The sequence below is a fragment of the Phytophthora infestans genome, genomic scaffold (genome assembly GCF_000142945.1).
Source record: "Phytophthora infestans T30-4 supercont1.1 genomic scaffold, whole genome shotgun sequence".
Taxonomy (NCBI): Eukaryota; Oomycota; class Peronosporomycetes; order Peronosporales; family Peronosporaceae; genus Phytophthora; species Phytophthora infestans.
In genome coordinates, this window is record NW_003303758.1 from 5215654 (window position 1) to 5237594 (window position 21941).

Below are 21941 nucleotides of genomic sequence, written 5' to 3' on the forward strand. Positions count from 1 at the left end.
TTGCCACCAGTAGCTCCAAGCTCTTTATCACACTTGTTGTAACTGTCCATTCGCAGGATCTGGTCCTTGAGTTTCTCAGGAGTATCCACCTCACTGGTTCCGATTTCGACCATTCCTCTCAGGCGATCAAATCGTGGGTTTGCCGGTAAAGACCGAATCAACAAGTTTATGAAGATCGGATCTCTTACATCAGCATTGATAGCAGCAAGCTGCTCCTTTATCAGGAACATATTGTTAACATGTAGACGAACATCCCAGTTCGGCTTACATTTAGCAGCTTGAAGCTTGTTGTACAGAATGATCTCTTGGTTCGTACGGGTCGCCGCGTTCGCCGTACCCTCGTACGTATCCATCAAGTACTTCCACATTTCTGTACCGGGCTTCTTTATCATGACCTGCTGTCCGAGTTCCATCGACAGCGAGGACATAATGATCTGCTTCACCTTGACTTGGCCCTCCTTGAACTTCGACTTCTCTTCGTCCGTCGCGTTGGAGGCCAACGTCTTGGTTCCACTCGCGTACTCGAGAACGTTCTTGTCCTCGAACGCGATCTCCATCATTTGCTTGTAGTACACCCAGCATTGGCCATGCCAGCCGATAGGGCGTCCGTTCTTGTTGAGTTCAACCATGTTTTACATCTTGGATTTTCAGAGTGCTCACAACTGTCCTTACTGACAGCTTGGGCTCATAACCCTGTTACGCGTATGCAGAGACTTCTCGACGTAAGCTAGGAATCCAATGTAATGCACACACGAATTCCTATTGACTACTTAGCCTTCAGCTCTCTTGACACTAACGCGTTTCTTACCCTGCAAAATGGAGATTGAGCTAACTAAATGTAAATACAACGTGAGAAACCCCAGCGACCTTCACTCACGGGACACTTGCCGGGCCTCTCCTGTGGGAGGCTGCTCCAATGCGAGTGCTGCTTCAACTTGCAGAGCATACTGAATTCACAACAATTCCATAGACAAAGCCACGACTGCAAAGTTGTACTTAGTACAGCGTGAGCGTGCGCCAAACCCCTATACAGAGCGTGGAGCTCTGGAATTCTACACTTTTTTTGTAAACTGCAGGGTCTTCTGGACTGCAAATTCTGTCGATATAAGAGTCTTGAAGAGGAGGACACCATGTTTGCCGTGACGATGTCCCGCTTGCAAAATATCTGATGTCCATCGAAGAGCTGCTAAGTTTGCCAGAATAGAAAGTAGTCTTAGACGAGCCCACTGAGTTGGATCGCAGGCGGGGTCGAAATAGACAAATATAACTTTTGCTGGGCTGTACATGTATACGGCTTAGGATCGAGGCCAATTCTCCTAAGCCCAAGCTGTATACGACCCACTTCGACAGCTATAGGCACTAAAATCGATATCTCCTGCATATTGGTTCCAAAAAAGGTGGACCCTCCATAATACCACCGCTGCGGTTTGCTCTTAGAGCACTAGGTGAAAGGCAGTTGCATACAGACTTGACGTAGCTCAAAACGAATATTCTCTTTAGTTAAGGGCCACTAGAAATTAATAACCGTATCACTTTTTTGTAAGCTACTCCAACCACCTTAACTAGAGGGATAAAACTGTTTGAGATATCACTTCAAAGAGGATTGTCTGTACTGTACATGTAATGTCGGTACAGCTACTGTTGGCAATCATTTCAAACCCGCGTAATCACTGTGCATCGTCAACAGCACGATATACTGTAAACATATCGTCAGTCAGGATTGTCGGTCTTCATTTTTGAGTCTGCCGTGAAGTCGGTATTTGCTATATCGCCGAGCGACAATTATGAGGGCTCGTCAAGTAGCTTTACTTGCAACCGTCACATGGGCGTTATTGACTGTCCAGTCGATTGTCCAAAGTGTCACCACCGGAGATGTTCCGGGCTTCGCTGTCGGCACCACCGGAGGAGGCGACGCAACACCCGACCATCCCAAAACCCTCGAGGAACTAGAAAAACTCCTCGGTGACGATCAGCCGCGTGTGGTCGTGCTTGACAAGGAATTTAACTTCCTCGGCTCTGCAGGGAACACTACCGAGACGGGATGTCGACCCAAGTCCAACACTGAGTGTCTCGCCAAGAACAACGGCTTCAAGGGCCAGGACGTGATTCTCTTCCCGGATGACACCACGCTCACCCACACAGGAGGGTGTGACCAGCAAGTGAAGGTGGAGATCACATACGACAACGCCAACAAGCAAATGCTTTCCGTTCGCAGTAACAAGACGCTGCGTGGAGTAGGCAAGAAGGGTGTTCTCAAAGGTAAAGGACTCAAGCTTGAAGGCGACAATATCATCATCCAGAACATCCACATCACTGAGCTCAACCCGCAGTATGTGTGGAGAGGAGATGCCATGTATCTGGGAGGAATTGACGACCGAGCGCTGAAGAAAATCTGGATCGATCACGTCAAGGTATCGCGTGTTGGCCGGCAGATGTTCGTTAGCGGTTTTGATGGCGTCGAGATCATCACGATCAGTAACTCGGACTTCGACGGTCGCAACGACTGGTCGAGTTCATGTGACGGTCGCCACTACTGGGGGTTCATTCTGGACGGCACCACCACGCGTGTGAGCTTTCTTAACAACTACATCCACTCGACATCGGGTCGTTCACCAAAAATCATCGGCGCGTCGAGTCCCAGTGCAAACGTGGTGGCGCATATTGCCAACAACTTCTGGTCCGACAACTCGGGTCATTCGTTCGAGCCCGGAGAGATCGCTTTCGTTCTGGCTGAAGGCAACTTCTTCGAGGGCACGGTGGAGCCCATGCAGGCTGATGCGGAGAAAGCGAGCATCTCAGTGGCGGACGACTGCAGTGCGTCATTGGGTCGGTCGTGTCCCGCTAACTCGGCTAAGACGAGTGGCAAGTTTGCCTCGGTGAATGGAGATCGAGCCTTGGAGACGGTGAAGAAGTACAAGGCGATCACGGGATACAAACCGGTTAAGGCTGCGCAGTTATCGGAGTCGACCGATAACTTCGGTGTTGGCTCCTTAGGCGATTCACCGTCACAGGGAGAAGTGAACGAGGCCAATGGTTCTAAATCCGATACGAACACAAAGCAGGAGGACCCTGCTCCCGTTGCAAATCAAAATGGAAGTCAGAAGGAGGAAGCGCCTCAGAACGAGAATGACAAGGCTGGTTCAAATGGTCTGGAGAACAGAGTTGACAGTGGCAGTAACAACGGAGACTCGCCGGCGCCCGCTAACCAAGGAATCAAAGCGGAAGACAACACTCAACAAACTGGCGGCCAAGGAAGCGTGGCCAAGGACTTCGATCCAGTGGCTACGACTTCCCACAAATCTACGTGTGCAACGAAGCGTCGTCGAGCTTAAATGGAGCTGAAGGGTACATGGTGACTCAGCAGCCAATGCGTTAAAAAACTTGATGTGGCGTCTAATTCAAAGGCGTGGAAATACACAGTCGGTGTAGATGCTGGTATATGTGTTGTTGTGCTTTGGAGATGGAGTCACCAACGCACTGTCGAGCTCTATTAATACATGTAGTATCGGTGTACATATACCGGTATTGACCGCTGCACGTTTTGCCTTGTCATTACCGTATGTTTTATTAATAATAGTGTCCAGTTTTTTGCGTTAGCGTCCTGGTTGAAATATTCTTTTTAGGTATAATCTTGATAGAGGTTCCAAATCGTGTGTTTTCAAAAACCTTTGAGGATACAGTGTCAGAGGCTATAAGTTTTACAAATTCCTTTTCCATGCAAATACTGTAGTAATACATGTACTGCGCCACAAACAAGCGAAATGATTTTCTTATCGGACCTCCCCCTGAAAAAGCGTAGCTTGTACTTCATATACCCCTTTATATTAAATCATAACGTAAAATACAGCGGGATCCAGCCAACCGAGCGAAATACACCAGGTCATTTCAATATGGCCCGCGGAACTGATTATTTGGAGAGGGGCCTGTTGCCCCGCCCCCCCCCCCCCCCAACGCCCATCCAGTGCCCGACAGACGCCTAAACTGCGTCCAATCGGCATCCCCCCCCCAACTCAAAAAAGCCAGTTTCGAAAGTATACATCGGAGGCGTATACCCGGATGTCGACAGACTTTGATTTTGATGACGTGGATTCGGATTTCAATGTGCTTTGAGCAGCACTTTGGCGCGGAATCGTTGCAACTTCATGTTGACCGTACAAACAATGCTGCCGTGATGACGCATGTGGTCTGTCTTCTTATACATTCTTGTATAACAGCCTCGAGATGAATACTTCATGTTAACAAATGTATTTCGCTTAGTGAGCTGAGTGACTACCACCTCTTTCTTAATCATCCATGCAGATACGAAGGTATCGGTAGCGAAGACATTGCAGAGTCCTCTTGTCGAGATGTCCAAGCAGCTCGGCCTCGTGGAACATTTTGAAGGCGAGTAGGGCGTAGACGCCGCAGTTGTGGCTGTCCACTTGCACTCCAAGTCCGGACTCGTACGTTTGCACACGTCGCCTCGGCCTCGCGCCGTCTGGTAGTAGTAATAGCAGCATTTGGGCGATGGACCGAACACTCAGCAAGTAGGATGACGAGCCGGAATCGTAGATCACCACCTTGCCTTTCCCGAGGTTCATCCTGACTGCGCACCGGTGGTCCCATTGCACTTTATGGGGAAGATTATCTTCTCTTTCGTAAGCCCTGACAATTTACTGCGGATGTTTTCTTTTGCGGCTCCCACATTTCCATCTACAAGAGCACCTAATGTGGCAGCTTCAAAACTGACTAGGGGTCGTCCGCAAATTTCTTTGACAGCACAAGGCCCATTACATCTTTGGCTAAACACTCTTTTGCAGACAAATCTTGTCCATATAATACAGCATACATATGAGCTCAATCAGTTCAAAATAATAGCACAAGTCACCTTATCGTTTCAACTTGAACGCATGCATTTATCTGAAAAAATAAAACATTACCAAATTAGCACGAACCCAAACGACTGACACCAACTCAGCCCAACTAAGTTTTATAAAGACCAACTGATCCCAACTGAACAGCCACCGTGCTTGCGCTTTACACTCCATTGCTCTTGACTGGATCCTCTTTCTCTTCCCTTTTCCGCGGGACTTGTATGTCCCCCCATGCGTGCAAGTGGACGTCTTGCCGTAATTCTTTCATTCATCACAAAGTAAAGGCTGCTTTGAACCCGACGATCGGACTTGTTGTTGCGCGCAGTGATGGTATTATTAGTCCGAACGCGGAAGCCCTGCAGACACAGCACTTAAAGTTAGCATTGTAGCTTAAAACGCAAAATGGGAGTCATTACCTGGTACGTGCGTTTCGAGTACTCGCCCCGATACCGCTCGAGGTCCTCCCACGACTTGAACTCCAGTCGGTCCAAGAGGGGCGCTTGCACATCCAGCCCGTGGTCATCGTCCGACCCTTTCCGAGTGCTCCGAGGATACGCCAATCCCCCCGATCGCCCTTGCTTGGACTGGCCGCTGGTATTACTGCTGGTCTCGACGGCGGAATCGAGCCACTCCTCATCGCTGGACACGTGCAGCGACGACTGAGAATTCGCAGAGGGGTCAACAGCTCCCTTAACACACAGGTTGAGACGCGCGGCCGGCAGCGGAGGTCGTACGACGGCCTTCACTAGGAGATCACGCACCAGATCCCCCTTCCTCCGCTTTCTTTCTGAATGATTTGAGTGGCGGAGCGGAAGTATACGCTCAGTATATGCTATACATCAGACGATAGATTTTTGTGGGTATGTTAAAACGCTGCGTCTGGCTTTGACAATCGAGCATTCACTCTCTTTCAATATTGCTGACCGCCCTCCCTTATTTTCATTAAACTTGTTTCCCGAAGTGAAAGAAAAAAAACGTTTTTTTTATTTTGCTATGTCTTTAATATGCTGTAGTTGAAGTAATTGTTCCGCCAGGAGGATCCAGCGCAGAAGTACTAAATTTCCCTTGCGCATCCCGCGGACCATAGGGAAGCAGGTTCGAGCGTCGGAATCCGATAACGATAATCGCAAGCTCGACGAGGTCCCATGCCTTCACAACAATTATTGACAGCATACTGTGACGCTCTTGTGGAGTTTTCGAAAACGGCCGATCTACATGCATGATAGCCGACATAACGATGCATTTACAGTCTTGGTGTTATTGATAGTAGCGCGCTAAGAATCAGGCTCAAAGCAGTACGTACTCTATAGATGATTTGAATGAGCGCATTACTCTGACGTCCATGGGCTGGCTCAGACCGCTGAAGCCAGCAGGAATGTATAGAACCTGTGGATGGCATTGCCTTTCCAAGTCTTCTTTAATATAATGCATTTTTATCTTAAGACTGCTCGACATTAGCTCTTTGGGCCCATCTACTCGTGGTATCCATACCTGTAAACAAAAACAAATTGTTTAAAGATACTAGGACGTCTATGACTACGCTGGGAATACGAAATATTTTTTTGATATAATATTATTTTGAGTAGATTGTGTTTTGGTCGCAGTTAAAACTGAGTTTTGTGGACAAAATTGAGTTTTGGCAGGTTAAATCTTTTGAGTGCACACAACCACTGGTAGATAGACTGATGAAAAACTCTTCAAGCTGGCTTGGTAGTTCTTTTGAGTGCACGCAACCACTGGTAGATAGACTGACGAAAAACTCTTCAAGCTGGCTTGGGCTTCTTGTTGTGGACATCAGGCGTACCATTCATGCAGTCCGATTTCGTAAATCTCTCTTCGAAATTTTTTTCTGGGAGCCACGGGGGAACTTGGAGTGGTCTCTACTTTGACAACATCAGAATCATTTTCTGATTGGCCAGGTAAATCCGTGTGATCGTTTGTAGTGGAGGACGCATTAGTATCGTTCCCATGAAAGACTAGGTTCTCGATCTTTGTAGTGAGCTGGCAACATATTTCGCGATACAGCTTAGGGCTCCAAAATCGCGTAAATTTAACCTTTTGTCCAGCAGCTGGTAGACCTTCCGTATTATTTTCTGCATCAAAGATAGTTGCTGTGATGAGGTCTTGATCAACGCCGTATTGGTTGTGTTCGTAGCTGTCCTTGTATCGCTGAAATCAGTATGGGTTAGTTTAATCATTTAATAAAAATGAATGTTACTTACTTGCAAGAGCGTTTCCGAAGACTCATCAGCAAAAGGGTCATCCGATGAAGGCGAAGAAGGCGTCTCCCGTCTTTCACCGTGTGTGCACTACTCCAAATGAATCGTGCGAAAATCTGGACATTCTCAGTAGTTGTGGGTTTCTCGGCAACAAATTCTTTGAACGCTACACGCACAAGAAGCAAACGTAAGTCCCCTAGTGTGGTCATGATACATATCGTCAGTAGTGTAGTCTTATCATCCGATGTGGCAAGCACGCGGTAGTTTGCGTCGTTAGGTCTTTCGTCTCGACGCTGCAGGGGCGACTTGTAGTTTTTTGGGACTGGGATATCTTTGAAGTCCATGCTGCTGTGGGCGGCTTGGGACCCCATGCACTTTGGTTTGTGGGAAATCAGGTGGCTCCAACAAAAGAATATCTGTCGTCGTAAGTAGTGGGATCGGACAGACTCGGTCGTTAGGTATGACGGCTTTTTCTCAGAAAATATTTCAGTGGTTCTTTCCGTTAGTGCTCAACAAAAGGCTTACGTCCAATTCTATCTAATTTTCGTGGCAGTTGTTTTCACCAGTTTTTCTTTTACTTTTTGCCTCCGTGACCCAGAATGTTCCGACAACGAATCGCGTAAGGGTTGCCTTCCTCAATTTTCTGATATAATCCTACATCGGATTCCGTGGCACCTAAGGCGAACAGATGAGGTTCTACTACGTTTGCTTGGAGTAAATCCAGTGGCTCTTCTTAACCAATGGCTCGATGGGTGTGGTATTGCTGTTTCAAGAGGACGATCGCTGTCTATTTGTCTTTTGGAGCGTATCCCACCTTATGCCAATATTGGCACGTGGTACCACCTTGAATATGACCAGATTTGGAAACTGAAGGAGAATTTGCGTTAGCAGAGTCCTTGGAGTTTCAATGGTATTTTTTCGAGGATTTATGTTGGATTGTCTGGCTTGGGGTCAATTTTTTTGTCGTATTTACGACATTGTTAGTCGTGTTACTCCTGACAACCATGCTGCGGCATTTCTTCACGTATTTTCGGAGCTTGCAGAGAGTGAAAACACTGTGTTACGATGGCAAATGGAGAATGAGTATGATGAAGGGTCTCACAGTGCTGCTCTTATGATCGGAGCTCTAACAATTGGGCGCGGACGCCACCCATATATTAGTGAAGCCCTGTATCTAGCTGGAGCTGATGCAGTTAATTTCATTACGTGGATTTCGGAAGAACACCACTAAGAAGAACAATCACCCACCTCAACATTCATTTCCGACTCTGATCGTAAGCTACGCAAATGTTGGGCAGAGTGTTGCAGCAAACTACCTAGCATTTTAATGAATTGACGGTCGGAAAATTAATTTGATTGTTTGTGAGGTCGCCAATAGCCATCTTCCCCAATGTCCATGCGCCACTTAGTGGTATACAGATTGGGCTGCAGCTCTTTCAAGACGTTTTTCCTAGATCCAGGTGATAGAGGAAGACACCGAAGCAATCGGGCAAGTCGTACGCGCGAGGTTCCAACGTAGATGTGGTCAAAAAGCCACTTAGGTGCACCAGGTATTCCTTCCAAGTACAATAACACTCGTCAAAGTGTTGCTCCCTGTGCTTTCCATATCGTCATTACCAGCGCTAACTCCACTGCAACCTGCTCGTATTTTATTTCAATTTGTTTCTGGGCAAGTGTCCGCGCTAGTTTGACGGTGTATTTGTCTTTGTTGTGGGCAACGAGACCAATAGGAAAAATGATGCTGAACTTTTGTGTTTTCCGACCAGTTTTGTCAAGTATCCAATTCGCCTCCAGCTTGTTTTGAGGTGGCCATGTCGTTGCGGGTACAACGTCTCCTTGAGGCGTCACCAATTGTACATTTACGTATTCAGGTGTGTAAGGAAGATCAATAACATCCCCCGCATGTGCGGAGATAGTATTCAAGTAGTCCAATACGGCTTCGGTATTTCCGGTTTTGTCCAGGCCAAAGAAATCATCTTACACATTGTTCCATTTGCAACTCCCCATTCTACATTTCCATTCCCATTATCAAGAATTTGAGAATTTCCACCTTTCACAAAATACCCAAAGAGGTTTGGATAATCTTTATCATTGTAGAGCAGCTCCAGCAAACCTTGAGGCACATCAGAAATTGTTTTTCTCCAGCGGAAAACGACCGATTTTGTACGGGTTGCTAGTAGTTTAGCGGAACACGAAGTTAGGGCAGCTTTGTCTACGTTACTCGTAACCAAAATTGTAGTTTCGTCCATCCATTCAGACTCCTTTTCCACTTCTTCTTTTGTCAGCTCGTGAGTTAAAGCACTAATGACATCATCATTTAATGGTCGGAAGTTCTTGGGCATTTTTAGTCCATCCGGATATGTTTCAGGTACAGATGGGAATGCTCTCAAGACTTTTTGTTGCACCGGGCAGTCGTGGGCCCTTTGCTGAGTCTCGAAAAAAAAGACGCGAAATCGTCTGAACAAATCACGTGCATGAGTCAGCACTTCACTGAGACCTGGGTTTGTACATCGTTTTGCATAGTGGTGTTCCCATAAGAGCTTCTAGTTGCCAAAAATCTCCGGACTAATAGTAACCAGCAGTAGATGATAAAACATTAGCAGTCCGTCACAAGTAAGGATTTCAATTGTACGTACCAAAAGTAACGATTTCCCACCAAAGGGAAGATCAGGGTCATACACATGCCGCAAGCGCTTATCCAATTTTTACTGCAAATTCGCCACCGAGCATCGAAATTTGATCTGTCACGATAAGGCCCACCGTTCTATCGAAAAGTAACCGGAGTTCAGCGAGTTTGGACGCTGAGATACGATTTCCATCTCGGCTCACCTTAAATGCAGCATGGCAGGTTTGTCCTCAAAGAAATTGACTTGCGGCCGCTCCTGTCGGACACGTAATCACCGTTTTCAATCCTCGAATTCGTAGTTCTTCTTGCAGCTTATGAATCACGAACGATTTTCCAGTTCCGGCCCCTCCGTGCATTAGTGTAAGAGTTTGCTTCGGAGTCGGTTTGTCCAAGTTCGATAAAATCCAGTCTATAATTTCTTATTGTTCACATGAGGCTGTTCCAGCTGATACCGTCGGCATTGGGGCATTTAATACCAGCGGATCACTAATTCCCGAACTGTCACCATCTCCGCAGCCCGACAAAACCATAGACGCATTGGAATAATGATTACGTGACGTTCGGCGAGGTACTAAATCCACAATGCACGCAAATTCGGTCGGTGAAAAATCTCGAAAATATTCCTTACGAAAGCGATACGGGTCCACTTGAGAGAGAAAAAATCATTTTACCATTAATCTTGTACGATCGTGTACCCCCGGTACAATGAGACCCATTTACAGAATTGGTTTGTCCCCGACAAGTCTTCTGTATGAGCAAAGTCTGCTAATTCCTCAATCGCTTGGTAAATCGGTTTCGAGCCAGAAACACAATCGACGTCAGTATTTTCATCTTCATCAATATTCAAGCTGCCGGAATCACAGTCGCTATCGCTGCTACTATCATCATCACTATCTTCGAAACACCTATCGCTCGGTATTTTGTCCGGATTGGTATGTGTAAGTTCTGACTTCCGTAACTCTTTTACAAAACCGTGCGGAAACACGTACCAGAAAGCCTCAGACGACACGTACGATCTGTGTCCTAGTAGTGCGTACACCATCAATGACAAAGACCACTCGTGGGCTCCCTCAAAGGCATTTACGGTTGGAGTTGATAGATATTGACCCTGGCGGATCGGTGTACCAGAGTCTTCTGCAACACTTAAGTATTTTATAACATCTTCAACAGCGGTCAACATCACAGATGCAGCATTCTTTAATCCTGAACCTTCCTTCGTCATATAGTTCTGCTGGTATTCGTCTACCATATCCCCAGCATCTTCCCCATTCATTACACTGGAATTACAATGTGACCCTGTTAATCCCGATAATAGTGTGTTTGTTTCAACAAACATTCCTTCGGACTCTGGTCGAAACTGTTCCCAAACAATAGGACCTGGAATATACGGTCTAAGAAATTCTCCAAGTTCTGGATCGTAACTTTCATCTAATTTCTGTTTCGTCTCTGAATCCAATGGAGCACCTTTACACCCACTTTCACTGCGAGTTATATGCAGTGGTTGCGTCTCGGAGTCGTGAATTCCTGCAGGACGACCTAAACGACATTGAGTTCTCTCACGTTTCCCTTTAATGCACGTTCTTGAGTGGGTGTGCCGATTCGTTGCCAAAAGCGACATTTCCACAGCACTTTTAAATATTTCCAGGTTTTCCCGTGCTTGCGGTAACGAGATTTCACGAGCTCGCGGAAGTGGCACTTTCTCCTGTGAGTTTTCCCAGCGAGTTAGCCATTCTCTTGTTGTAGCTGACAATCGGTTGGTACAAACAGCATCCATCCATTTCGCAATATACTCCTGTACTTTCTCGGAAGATGCACCTTGTTAAAATCGCCGGCGTAAAAGAAGAGCAGTATACGGTCATGTGTAAATGTAGACGGCCATCAATTTGAGGTTCGATAACACCGTTAAGCCCGGCAATCTTTCCGTATGCGCCAGCTTCTCGCTCCAAATAATTGCGGCTCACTCTAGTATCTTGTGAAGCGGGGCATCTCAAAATCGCTTTCAAAACGAGATCCAACTTTTTTTCGAAAAACAAGGCAGCCAAAGCAGGACACGAATTCGATATTGACAAGCGAAGCCTTAGACTCGCTTTCAAATTTTCAGGTAATTGGCACCATTTGAAATCAGCACGAGTGTAAATGCTAGTCTTGTCATTTCAAGCCCCAAATTTACGAAGCAGCATAATTCGATGGAGAGTAGCGTCATCTTGCTCCGGTGGAGCTACGATTATCCAGAATTGAGGTAAGCCAAACCTAAAACGCATCGCTGCTAGCTTCGGTCGAGTTGCAGCGCGTTCGAATGGTGAAAACGGTACGGAACCTCCAAAGACCGATAGTATACGCAATAGACCAGCGTTCAAACGTTTAGCGGCAGGGGATTCATGGTCGTTTTTTTGCTGCCGACAGGGACGCTTTGAATTCAGGTGAGCTTGCCAAACGTCCAAGCCTTTTTAACGTTTTGGCATGCGTTGTTGCTGCTCGAGCTGCTTTTCTTACAGCAGCATGACGCTGCAACTGGTTGAACAGTGTTGCAATAAGCGTAACGTTACTCTCAAAACGTCCATCATAGTTGCACATCAAATGCCTAGTAAAATCAGTTGGAAACGAACCGGAAGGAAGCATACCACCAGCAAACATGAAAAGCGTAGGAAATGCATCTGCAACCAGGCGGTTGTTTTCATCCCATTCCACAATTGGAGTTGCTCCTCTTCTGACAACTGCCACGTTTTCTTTCAGTCCAACTACATCCATCATGGCGTTAATAATGGTAGATTTTACTTCATCGGTTTGCAACATTGCAGGTTGCAATACAGCGGATTGTTGCACAATAGCCTCATCACTTCCAGTATTAATAACATCATCGCCATAACGCTCAGAATTGACGGCGTTATCAGCAGCATTCACCTCAGCGGTATCACTGACGACGACGTCATTCTCAATAGAATCTTGAAATTCAGCCAATTGTTCAATTTGAGATTCAGAGTCATCGATGTGAATGCCCTCTTCTCGAAAAAAAATGTGAGTTTCCTTTTATACCGAAAGCCACGAAAAAAATGGTGGTATGTGGTAGATCGTACAAACCTCGAAACTTGTGTTTTCGAGCTCTCCATTCTTCAACAGGTCCAATAAATGTCACTCGTGGCTTGCGCTCAACATCAGTAGCAGGAAGAACTTTAGCACAAGCTGTGGGCCCGCTAGAAGGAAAACAAATGCAATGACCGGTGCTATGCTTGCCAGATCGGGAGAGCTCCAAACCGAAACAGCGAACGGGAGCAATACAGCTCATTCCAATTGCGTTGAGATGAGGAAGCGTTGCACTTCGTCCGTAGTCATGTCCACTGGCCAGGCTAAACTTTGACTTCCGGGGATTCAAGGCGCATTTAGAACAGAGCTGGATGTTCTCGATAAGCTCAGGATTCAGGAAATATTTTAATCCACTCGGCCGAACAAGAACCTGTGCGTATGTTTTGACTACATCATCTGCGATTTCACCGTAACGCTGTCCATATTCTTCTGTTGAGATTAGAAATGTTTCTGGTAGCTGAGACAATGGTACACTTACATGGCCACGTTCTCCCACGAGAAATTCACAACACGAAGCACAAGCGAAAATTCCACCTTTAGATGGGTCCATAGCAGCCGCAGCGTCTTGGCACCTAGTGTATTCTGCGGTTGCCGGGGGGGTATCCAATGAATTTAGTAGTCTATCTGTCACAACTCCATTTTTACGAATACTTTCATCGTCAAAGACGAATGCTCCGGGGTAGCCAGCACTGCAATAGTAGTACACTAACGCTAACCTCGGATCGAAAGAGAAATTCTGTCCCGTTGCCATCAATTCAATTTCTTCCTCCGAAATGTTGCTTTTCTGAAGAATTGATTCTGCCAACAGTTTCAAGCGATCATCGGTACTTAACCCATTATCTGCAGCACACTCCTCATGTTTTGATTCAGAAGCAACGCTGTCGGCGTTGTATTTCCCTGCACGATAACGCCGCATATATCCTTCTCCCTTTCACGTGCTCTGATTGAGTCTGGCGTTGATCTACCCTTTGTCGCCCGATATTCACGCATATAAGCTGCCTTACGCTGCCGCTTCCTTTCGGCTGGGTCTCCTCTCGGTTGATCGTCATCAAACGAAGATCTAGGTCGCGTCACCATTGTGGCAAAAACAATAAGACACGACAGCTCAACGAAATCTGATCAGTTTACGTCATTTACAGTCAGTCGATCAACTGAATCTGAATTTTGGGACAAAGCTGTCAATATTGATGGCTGGTAGTGAAAGAGAACAATTTTAATAGGGACCCGGAAGATTTTTTTCAAGTGTGGAATTTCACAGCAATTTTACAGCTCATCAGTGCGTAGTTGACGGTTTAACCTCATCAAACTGCTGGTGGTCTGTAGCTTCAGAATGCGAAAGTGCTTCTTTCTATAGTTCAATCAAAATAACAGGTCACGTTAGCCAAGACGGCCACATCAAGCGGTCTGTTGACCTACCTGTCCAACAAAGGTACTTCTACACACGAGGCACATGATGCTGAAGCGACTGGCGTGGGTGAATTCATGTTTCTGATGAGCTTCCACCGCGACTTCACTGGCACGTTTAACCTATAAACCCACACAATCAGTACCTCAAACCTGTCAAAATTAAGGACCGCTGACTCACCTTGAAAAAATCGTTAGATGCTGAAGCGACTGACGAGCTTCCAACGCGACTTCACTGGCACGTTTAACCTATAAACCCACACAATCAGTACCTCAAACCTGTCAAAATTAAGGACCGCTGACTCACCTTGAAAAAATCGTTAGATGCTGAAGCGACTGACGAGCTTCCACCGCGACTTCACTGGCACGTTTAACCTATAAACCCACACAATCAGTACCTCAAACCTGTCAAAATTAAGGACCGCTGACTCACCTTGGAAAAAACGTTAATCGCCGATTAACAGCGTGACGTCCTGGCTTTCCGAAGCTGTTGTCTGCCGGCGTGTTATGTTATTCACTGTTGTGTGTTGACTTGAATGTCGTACGAATGTTGACAGAGGTAACGTTACGCAGTACCGTAGAATTAACCCGTTGGGGGCTGTCCATACCTCCTTAGGTATTCCCAGTTTAAAAAATCAATTATCTCATCGATCCATGTCATCATAAGGTCGTGGTCTGCCCACGCTTTATGTTGGGCGGCATGTACACATTTCGCTGAGCAGAACGTCTTGGCGTTCATCTCGGCTCATATCTTCCCATCCGGGGTACCGCTGAAAATAATGTGCGGGGGGAGGGGGTTACTTAATTCCAGTCACTGAAGCGCACAAGAAAACAATGCAGCGGGAGCCATTTACGGAGGTCCCTTGAACTACATCGACGTTGCGTGTTCCCATATACCCGACAGTCAGCTTTCCCGGGCTGTCAATGCAAACGCCCCCTTGGTCCATACTGAACAGACTCGCGTACTATCGGAGATCAAAAAACCCGAAGCCAGAAAAACTTCCATTTCAACAGCAACATGAACAGCTCGAGCGATACATCCTGAAATAATTATTGTTTAATGTTTGTAAAATTATGAAAAAAAAATATGATTTTGTAAAAATATGAAATTGCAACAACTAATTTATTAAACGCAAGATCCTCTCTCCGTATAGTCCCGCGGTGGGTGATGTTGCGAATTGTGAGGCCAGGCTTAAAAAACGTGTTACCCGTTGGCACAGGGCTCCAAAGCGTCTTGCACGAGCAAAAGGCGGATCAAACCCTTTGTGATCATCAGCATAATGCATTTGACTGTCACGCAACAGCTTTTGGTCAGCCACATCCCCTTAATCCAACCACATCGTCTACAATTAAGCTAGCAATACGTCAGATTTACGATTAAAAACAATCGCACTATTTCTCAAGTACTAAAAAGGGATTTATTTTATTTACGCGACGCTGTGTCAGCGTAGCACTCGTTCGGCTTTCGAGTCTTTGCCTCCTCTAGCGCGGCACGTCGCTTTTTTTAGCGATAGATCGAATTTAGGTGAGCCTTGAACGCTGTGGCAGCCTCAGTGGCAGACATATTATTCGTTGTGAAGGCGCCCTTTATAATTGTAGCGATACTGAGCTACCAATTGTAGCAGAAGGTGACGAATGTTATATTATACAATACCTGATATTTGATGCGATTCTTGTTCTTGGGTTTGCGCATTGCTAATCTTGTGAGTGGCGCGCGCGAAAGTGTAAACGACATGGACTTATTAGGCGAGTGGCGCGGGCGTCTTGTAATAAAACCTTACAAGGTTTTGCTTTTTTGTGAAGATAGATTAAGATGGAGGGAACGGCTACTGACGCGCGCGTCCTGTGATAAAACCTCATGATGTTTTTCTTGTTCTATTAATGATTCGAGCGAATAATTGTATCTCACTCCGGTCGTATTTTACGGTATGGATTGAGGTACATTTGACAAATCACAGAAGCGCTGAGAACTCCCTTTGCAAATTAACCAGACTACCCACACGCTTATTGAGGGGACTTCTGTACTGTACTTGTCCGTCTGCTTGCAAATGAGCAAATACGAGAAACACTCAAAAATTCACCACTCGCCACTCAAAGGTGTGCTATCAGCACTCAAAAGCATGTTCATAGACCAACGTCTCTCCTGGGGGAGACACAAGCGCCGGAAGTACGTTATCCATGCGCCACGCGTGGGTGTCTATAGATACGGGAGCTTATTGTTTGTGTACCACACTTCATCCGTCTGCTGGTATATATTGACCGTGACAAAACTTCAACTCCGATACAATTGATTTGCGTCTGGTCTGGCGAAGCCGCGACCGAGGACGCTGGAGGGGCTCATTAGTTGCACAAGAATGGACTGGAGACGCTGCAATCGCTAGGTTCTGCTTAAGACATGTTCTGTTTGACAATAATCCCAGTGGCGTCCAAAATACTGCCCGATTGGCTGTCGCGGGGTGAGTCACACAAAGCAAGTATATTGGAGGCTGTATTAGTGAAAGTGCAACTTAATGTTGTTTTTTTCGTTGCTTCTACAGTGCTAGTGCATGCAGCATAAATGACCGACATATACAAATGCATTTCCAAGACTACGATGCTCGGTGGTCAACAGATCCATTGCCACATGGCAGCGCTACATTATCGACGGTAAGCAATATATCTGAAAGTGATTTACATTATAAGTACAAACATGGTATCGGCTGTAGTGTGCGCAGTGTCTAGTTTACAGAGAGTACGTGTGTGTTTGATGTCGGGCATCCTGGGCCTTGACGTCTACCGGTAGCAGAAGTCCTACGTTTCTTAGAGACGCCACGATACACAAGTCGCTAGCGATCGAACAAGTCGATCTGACCGCGTGTGTTTTGGGCGAACAGGATATGTGTACAGCAGCCGAACGTCTTTGAGAAGTGGATGAAAGCCAGGTAGACCTTATAAAATGCAGCCAGAGCTCTAGCAGGATGCAGCTGCATCTGCTTCGACATAATACAAGTAGCGACGAGGTGGGAGCTTCTCATTTTGTCGAAAACACCGACAACCGGTACGGGGGTAGGCCACTTGGCAGAGTTTGTAGGTGGCTTCGATACGAAAAATAATGAAGCGGGTGTCACAATCAACGCACTTGAGCAACATGCTGGTAGTCATACCAATATTAAACGGCTTGTGGTTGCTTCCATTGCCGACAATAGGGCGCCCGTCGGCATCGTTTTTTTTAAGGCGAAAGTAAACGCCTCATCGCCTTCGTCGGTGTTGGTAAATGATGCTTTGCGGATCGGCCTTAACAGATGCTAGGATGTCGTTGTTCCGCAGGTGTGAGGCTGAGTAGTTGCGGACAAATCTCTGCACCAATGAGAACGGGGTGGCGAGACTTCGATAAGGTTAAAGCGCCGCCCCCCCCCTTCGAGCGAATTCTCGAAGGTTTTAGCCCTTAAGGCGCCAGCGCTCGAGCCACCGCGTTCATTGAGGCGGTGGGGCGGTTTCGTGCAGAGGGCGGAGCAGGCGAGAGGAGCTCACATGCCTCCTCCACCCGCATGAGGTTGAGATGCTGGCATGCTAGCGTCTTGCCCCGCCAAAAGCAGGGGGGGCTCGACGCCAGCGCAAGAGACTTTAGCGTTTTTCAAGGCCTTGAGGGTGTGACGCAGGAAGTCCTGTAGCCACTAGAGCTCTCTTACCCTTGGCTACAGAGGTCTCTGGTGTGCCCTTGACGAAGGTGTAGAGCTCTTGAGCTTGAAGATCGCGAATCTTGCCTTCAGTGCTCTGTTTAAGGTCTTCATACGGGATATACTTCCGCTGGCCCTTCCAGATGCGGAGATCGTCCCTCCACGACTTGGGCATCGAGTGGAACAGGTAGATAGACTTATGTCCCTTGGTTATCACCGATTCGGTGGCTTCTGACGCGACTTTCATCGCGTTCTCAAGCTTAAGAAAGAACTCAGTTAAGTCGGAGCCCTCCTCATACTTGATCTCCATCAAGAAGTGCTGAACGAAGTACGGATCACCATGAAGGCGTCTCCCTCGTACTTCTGGCAGATGTAGCCGAATATCTCGTAGGATGTCGTGAGATTCTTGACCAGCCGCACGTGCATGTTGTTCATTGTTTTCATCAAGAAGGCTTTGATCTTGGCTTCTTGTCGACGGCATTCGCGCTGACTAAGGTTTGGGCTTCTCTTTCCTGGCGCGTTTGCGTGCACGGCGAGCCTCGCACTGGTTAATGGTAGAACAACCGGGAGGTCTTTCATCTTGATCGACGCAGCGGAGCTGGCTCCAGAGTCTTCGTCCTCGTCCGCGGCTTGAGCTCGTCATCGCTCTCGTTGTAGTCCACAGCGTCGGAGTCGATTTTGACGTTCTTGATAGCGTTGGCATGCGGTTCATCGTTGGCTTCTGGCATATCGCTGCCGCTGTCTTCACTCTCGTTTTCTGACACACCATCGTAGTCAGGCTGCTTCACGTAGGCGAGTAGGTGCTTGTTATCTAGTCCTGCGCATTCACTGCGCTGCTGATCTCTGCCCATCTGTGTGTTCTTCGACAACCACGCTGAGTTCGTGATTCATTGCGTAGCCGGCGATCCAATCTGCCGTGCTACGCAGATCGAAGTAGATCAAGGCACTACGACAGAGTACATACTTGGTAGGAAAAATAATTAGGCAAACATAAAGCTAAAAAGGGGGCATGCGGCTTTACTAGCAAGTTCCTTTGAAACTAATTATGTAGAAGTGTGTAGCTGAAGTGCATTTCGTGTAGCCATGCAATATATGAATAGCTCGAGCTGCAATATACCGAGGTCTTGTGGGCGATAATTTATCTCTTGCATCAATCTCGCCAAATCTTTTGTCCGACGTTATCTGTGGGGATCGCGATTTGCACCACCCCCGATACGTTATAAAGAGAACAGAATTTGCTTTTTCAGAAAATGTCAGACACTGTGTGCGAGAAAGGAATGGTAATTTAAAGTAAAAATCGCTGTACCGATATCCAGTTACTACTACACGAGTTTGAGTTTTGGAAAAGAGACAATATTACTCTCATCTATTTGTTGCAACCGTAAGCCACGACACTGTACACATCGCTCCTTAACCTAGCAAATTTTCAACCGAAGCCTCAACCCAGGACGTCACTTGATCAGCCGACACAGCGTCGACATCGAAGTCAAAGTCGTCACCACCCAGTTCAATGATCTTGACAGTGCCAGAGCTCGAGTTGTCGATGATAGTCACATACGTTACCGCCGAGTCCGTGGGACGCGCGGCGTAGTTGTCACCTCCGGGGGACACACTACCGTCGAGGAAATAGTAGTGGGTGGACACCTTGTCCTTGTCCGTGTTGGTCTCAATGACCTCAGCGATATCAAGCTCACCGCAGCCTCCCTCCGATCCCTCACCACGGCAGCTGCAGCCGTACTGGTTGGCACGCACAACCTGGGCGTTCAGCATCCAAATAGCCGGGCGGTTGACGGTCGAACCCGTCGGCATTTGCACCTTGGTGACGAACATCTTCATGCCGCCATCCCAGCCGTGGAAGCCCATGTCGTCGTAGTATCCGATGCAGCCATCTTGGTCGGCACAGTTGGTCTCAGTCATGATGTTCACCTCGCAGCCAGTGGACACGCACGGACCGCCGCCGGTCACAGAGGCGTCCGAAGCATCAGCCAGAGAGCCACCGAAGACTGTAGAGCTAGTTGCAGTTCCAGAGCCATCGTCTGTCGAATAACCCTGAGGACTCGAGTCGGCGCCAGTGTAGTCGACGTTGAGGTTGTTCATGAAGATCATGTTGTCCTGGGTGCCGTTCTGGCTGTAGGACGACACCTTGGTCCATTCGCTGCCTGAGGTGGCGTTGAAAACGGCAATGTTGTGAATACCTTAAGGGGCCACGGAAGACCATGGACACTTCCTCACTGAGCGGTCCGACAGGGTCACTGATGGACACGGTCCCGGTCGTGCACGAAGACATCTCCGTCACCTTGCCGTACGTGCCGGTGCCGGAGCCGGGATCCGTTCCGCTGTACACGAAACTGGAGCTGATAGTGGCGCTCGAGAACGATGCAGCGCTGCCAGTTGACGTCTGTGTCGTTGAGGTGCTCGAAGTTGACGTCGAAGTCTGCGTTGCCGTGGACGGAGCGGTAGTGGTGCTCACAGTCCCCGACTTGTAGTCGCCTTGAACTTTCGGGGCCGCAGTGGTTGCAGCCGGGGCCGTAGTCGCCGCGGTCGATTGAGTCGCTGACTGGGTGGACGACTGTGTGGAAGACGACGTGGTAATTGTGCTAGCACTGGACCCACCGGGGCAGAAGGTGACGGTGAACGGGAGCGTATCTGGACAGCTGTGAGTCTTGGTATCATCGGACGGGAACAGGTACGCGTCTGAGCACTGTTTACTCTGGCAGGTGAGCGTAGCGCATGAGCTGGAGACGGACTTGGTTGAGCTCGTGTCGGGCACGATGCTCATGGCCACATTGTAGCCGGACTTGCCGGTGAGCTCTTTGCAGGCCTCGTAGGACGAGCAACTGCTGCTTCCGGGCGGGATGACGCTGATGTCATACCAGGTGTATCCACCAGAGACGGTGAACTCAGCGAGGGTGGCCTCGTCGCCTGTACCGCGGCGGAACATGCCGTTGTATCCACTGGCCAAATCACGCGACGTGGAGCTGCCAGCCGCGATGGTCTCAGTCTCGCTGTTGTCGTACAGGCTGATTAGGTACGAGCATGAATTCACGAAGGTAAGAGGCACAGAGGCTGTTACTGGGGCGGCCTTCGTGAGGGCGGCGCTCAAGGCGAGGAAGACCTTAGCCATTGTACACGACGATCGGATGCGGGCCCAGTTGACTCCCGCCTGAGATAAGCCACTTCAAGTCATGAGCAAGGCTGAGTGATGGTCGCTCCTCGGCTACGCCGAGTGGTGACCATTGTGATGAAGGAAGTAGTCGTAACAACAGTAAGTTGCAGGGACTGAAAGTCCAGCAGGGGAGAAAACCGAGTGCTGCTGCTTGCTCTTGACGGCGCAAGTTGTCGAGTGTGTAGCAGCACACGGAAAAACCCCGGTAACATATATTGGTAGGATTAGCAGTAGGATGGAGCTGGCGGCTCGCCAGCCAATGGTCCGTCGAAGTCCGGCTTCTGGACGCGAGCATCGCGTCCTGGAGGCACCTGAGCCTCAGGTTTGAGCTGGACGCAGTCCTGGCTCTTCCTCCACACTTCACAAAGGCCACCGCCGCCAGCGCCACGATGTGCATTGCACCCGTCTGTCGTCCGAGCGCCTCCAAAGGTGCTGGTCGGATTCATGCACCTTCATGGTCTGTCGTGGGTACCGGCAAGCGCAACATGGGCGCGTGTCATTGGTGAGTTAGAATATGTGATTTGGAAGGTTAAAGTAGATTGCGCTTAGAAACTGAAATGCACAGACAGTAAACTCCCTCGCAAACTTGGGATTTCTGTTTTCAGCCTTTTCAGCTAGAAGTAGAGTGAAACTAACGATTTGCAAGATCTCATATCCTTTTCTCGCTTAATATCCTTTCGGAACTTAGTGAGGTCACCCCTTGTATTTTCTGGACGGAGTCTGTAGTACATAGATCGACACATTGTGGAACTTGGCAAGCTTGAAATTATCGAAATAAAGAGGCATTTCACTGGTGGACCATGTGACATTGACCGGCCTCTGCAAACAATCCCCTCGTTAGTCATAGCGACATTATATTTCTATTTAAAAAGATTCCTATCGCGAAAAATACCAAAATAATGGGTCCTAGATACTTTAGCTCGGTGCTAAAAAGTA

At 47.8% G+C, this 21941-nt stretch overlaps 2 protein-coding genes across 2 annotated transcripts; one reads left to right on the forward strand and one right to left on the reverse strand.

Annotated features, from left to right (window-relative positions):
• Positions 1-1784: 1784 nt before the first annotated feature.
• On the forward strand, positions 1785-3332 carry PITG_00872 (pectin lyase, putative; the record flags this gene model as incomplete). Its single annotated transcript, XM_002909374.1, has 1 exon — positions 1785-3332. One exon carries the CDS (start codon positions 1785-1787, stop codon positions 3330-3332), a length of 1548 nt encoding a protein of 515 aa, XP_002909420.1.
• Positions 3333-19249: 15917 nt separating this feature from the next.
• On the reverse strand, positions 19250-20963 carry PITG_00874 (carbohydrate-binding protein, putative; the record flags this gene model as incomplete). The annotated part of the gene is made up of 2 exons (XM_002909375.1): positions 19250-19994; positions 20035-20963. The coding sequence occupies 2 exons, from the start codon at positions 20961-20963 to the stop codon at positions 19250-19252; spliced, it is 1674 nt and encodes a 557-aa protein (XP_002909421.1).
• Positions 20964-21941: the final 978 nt, after the last annotated feature.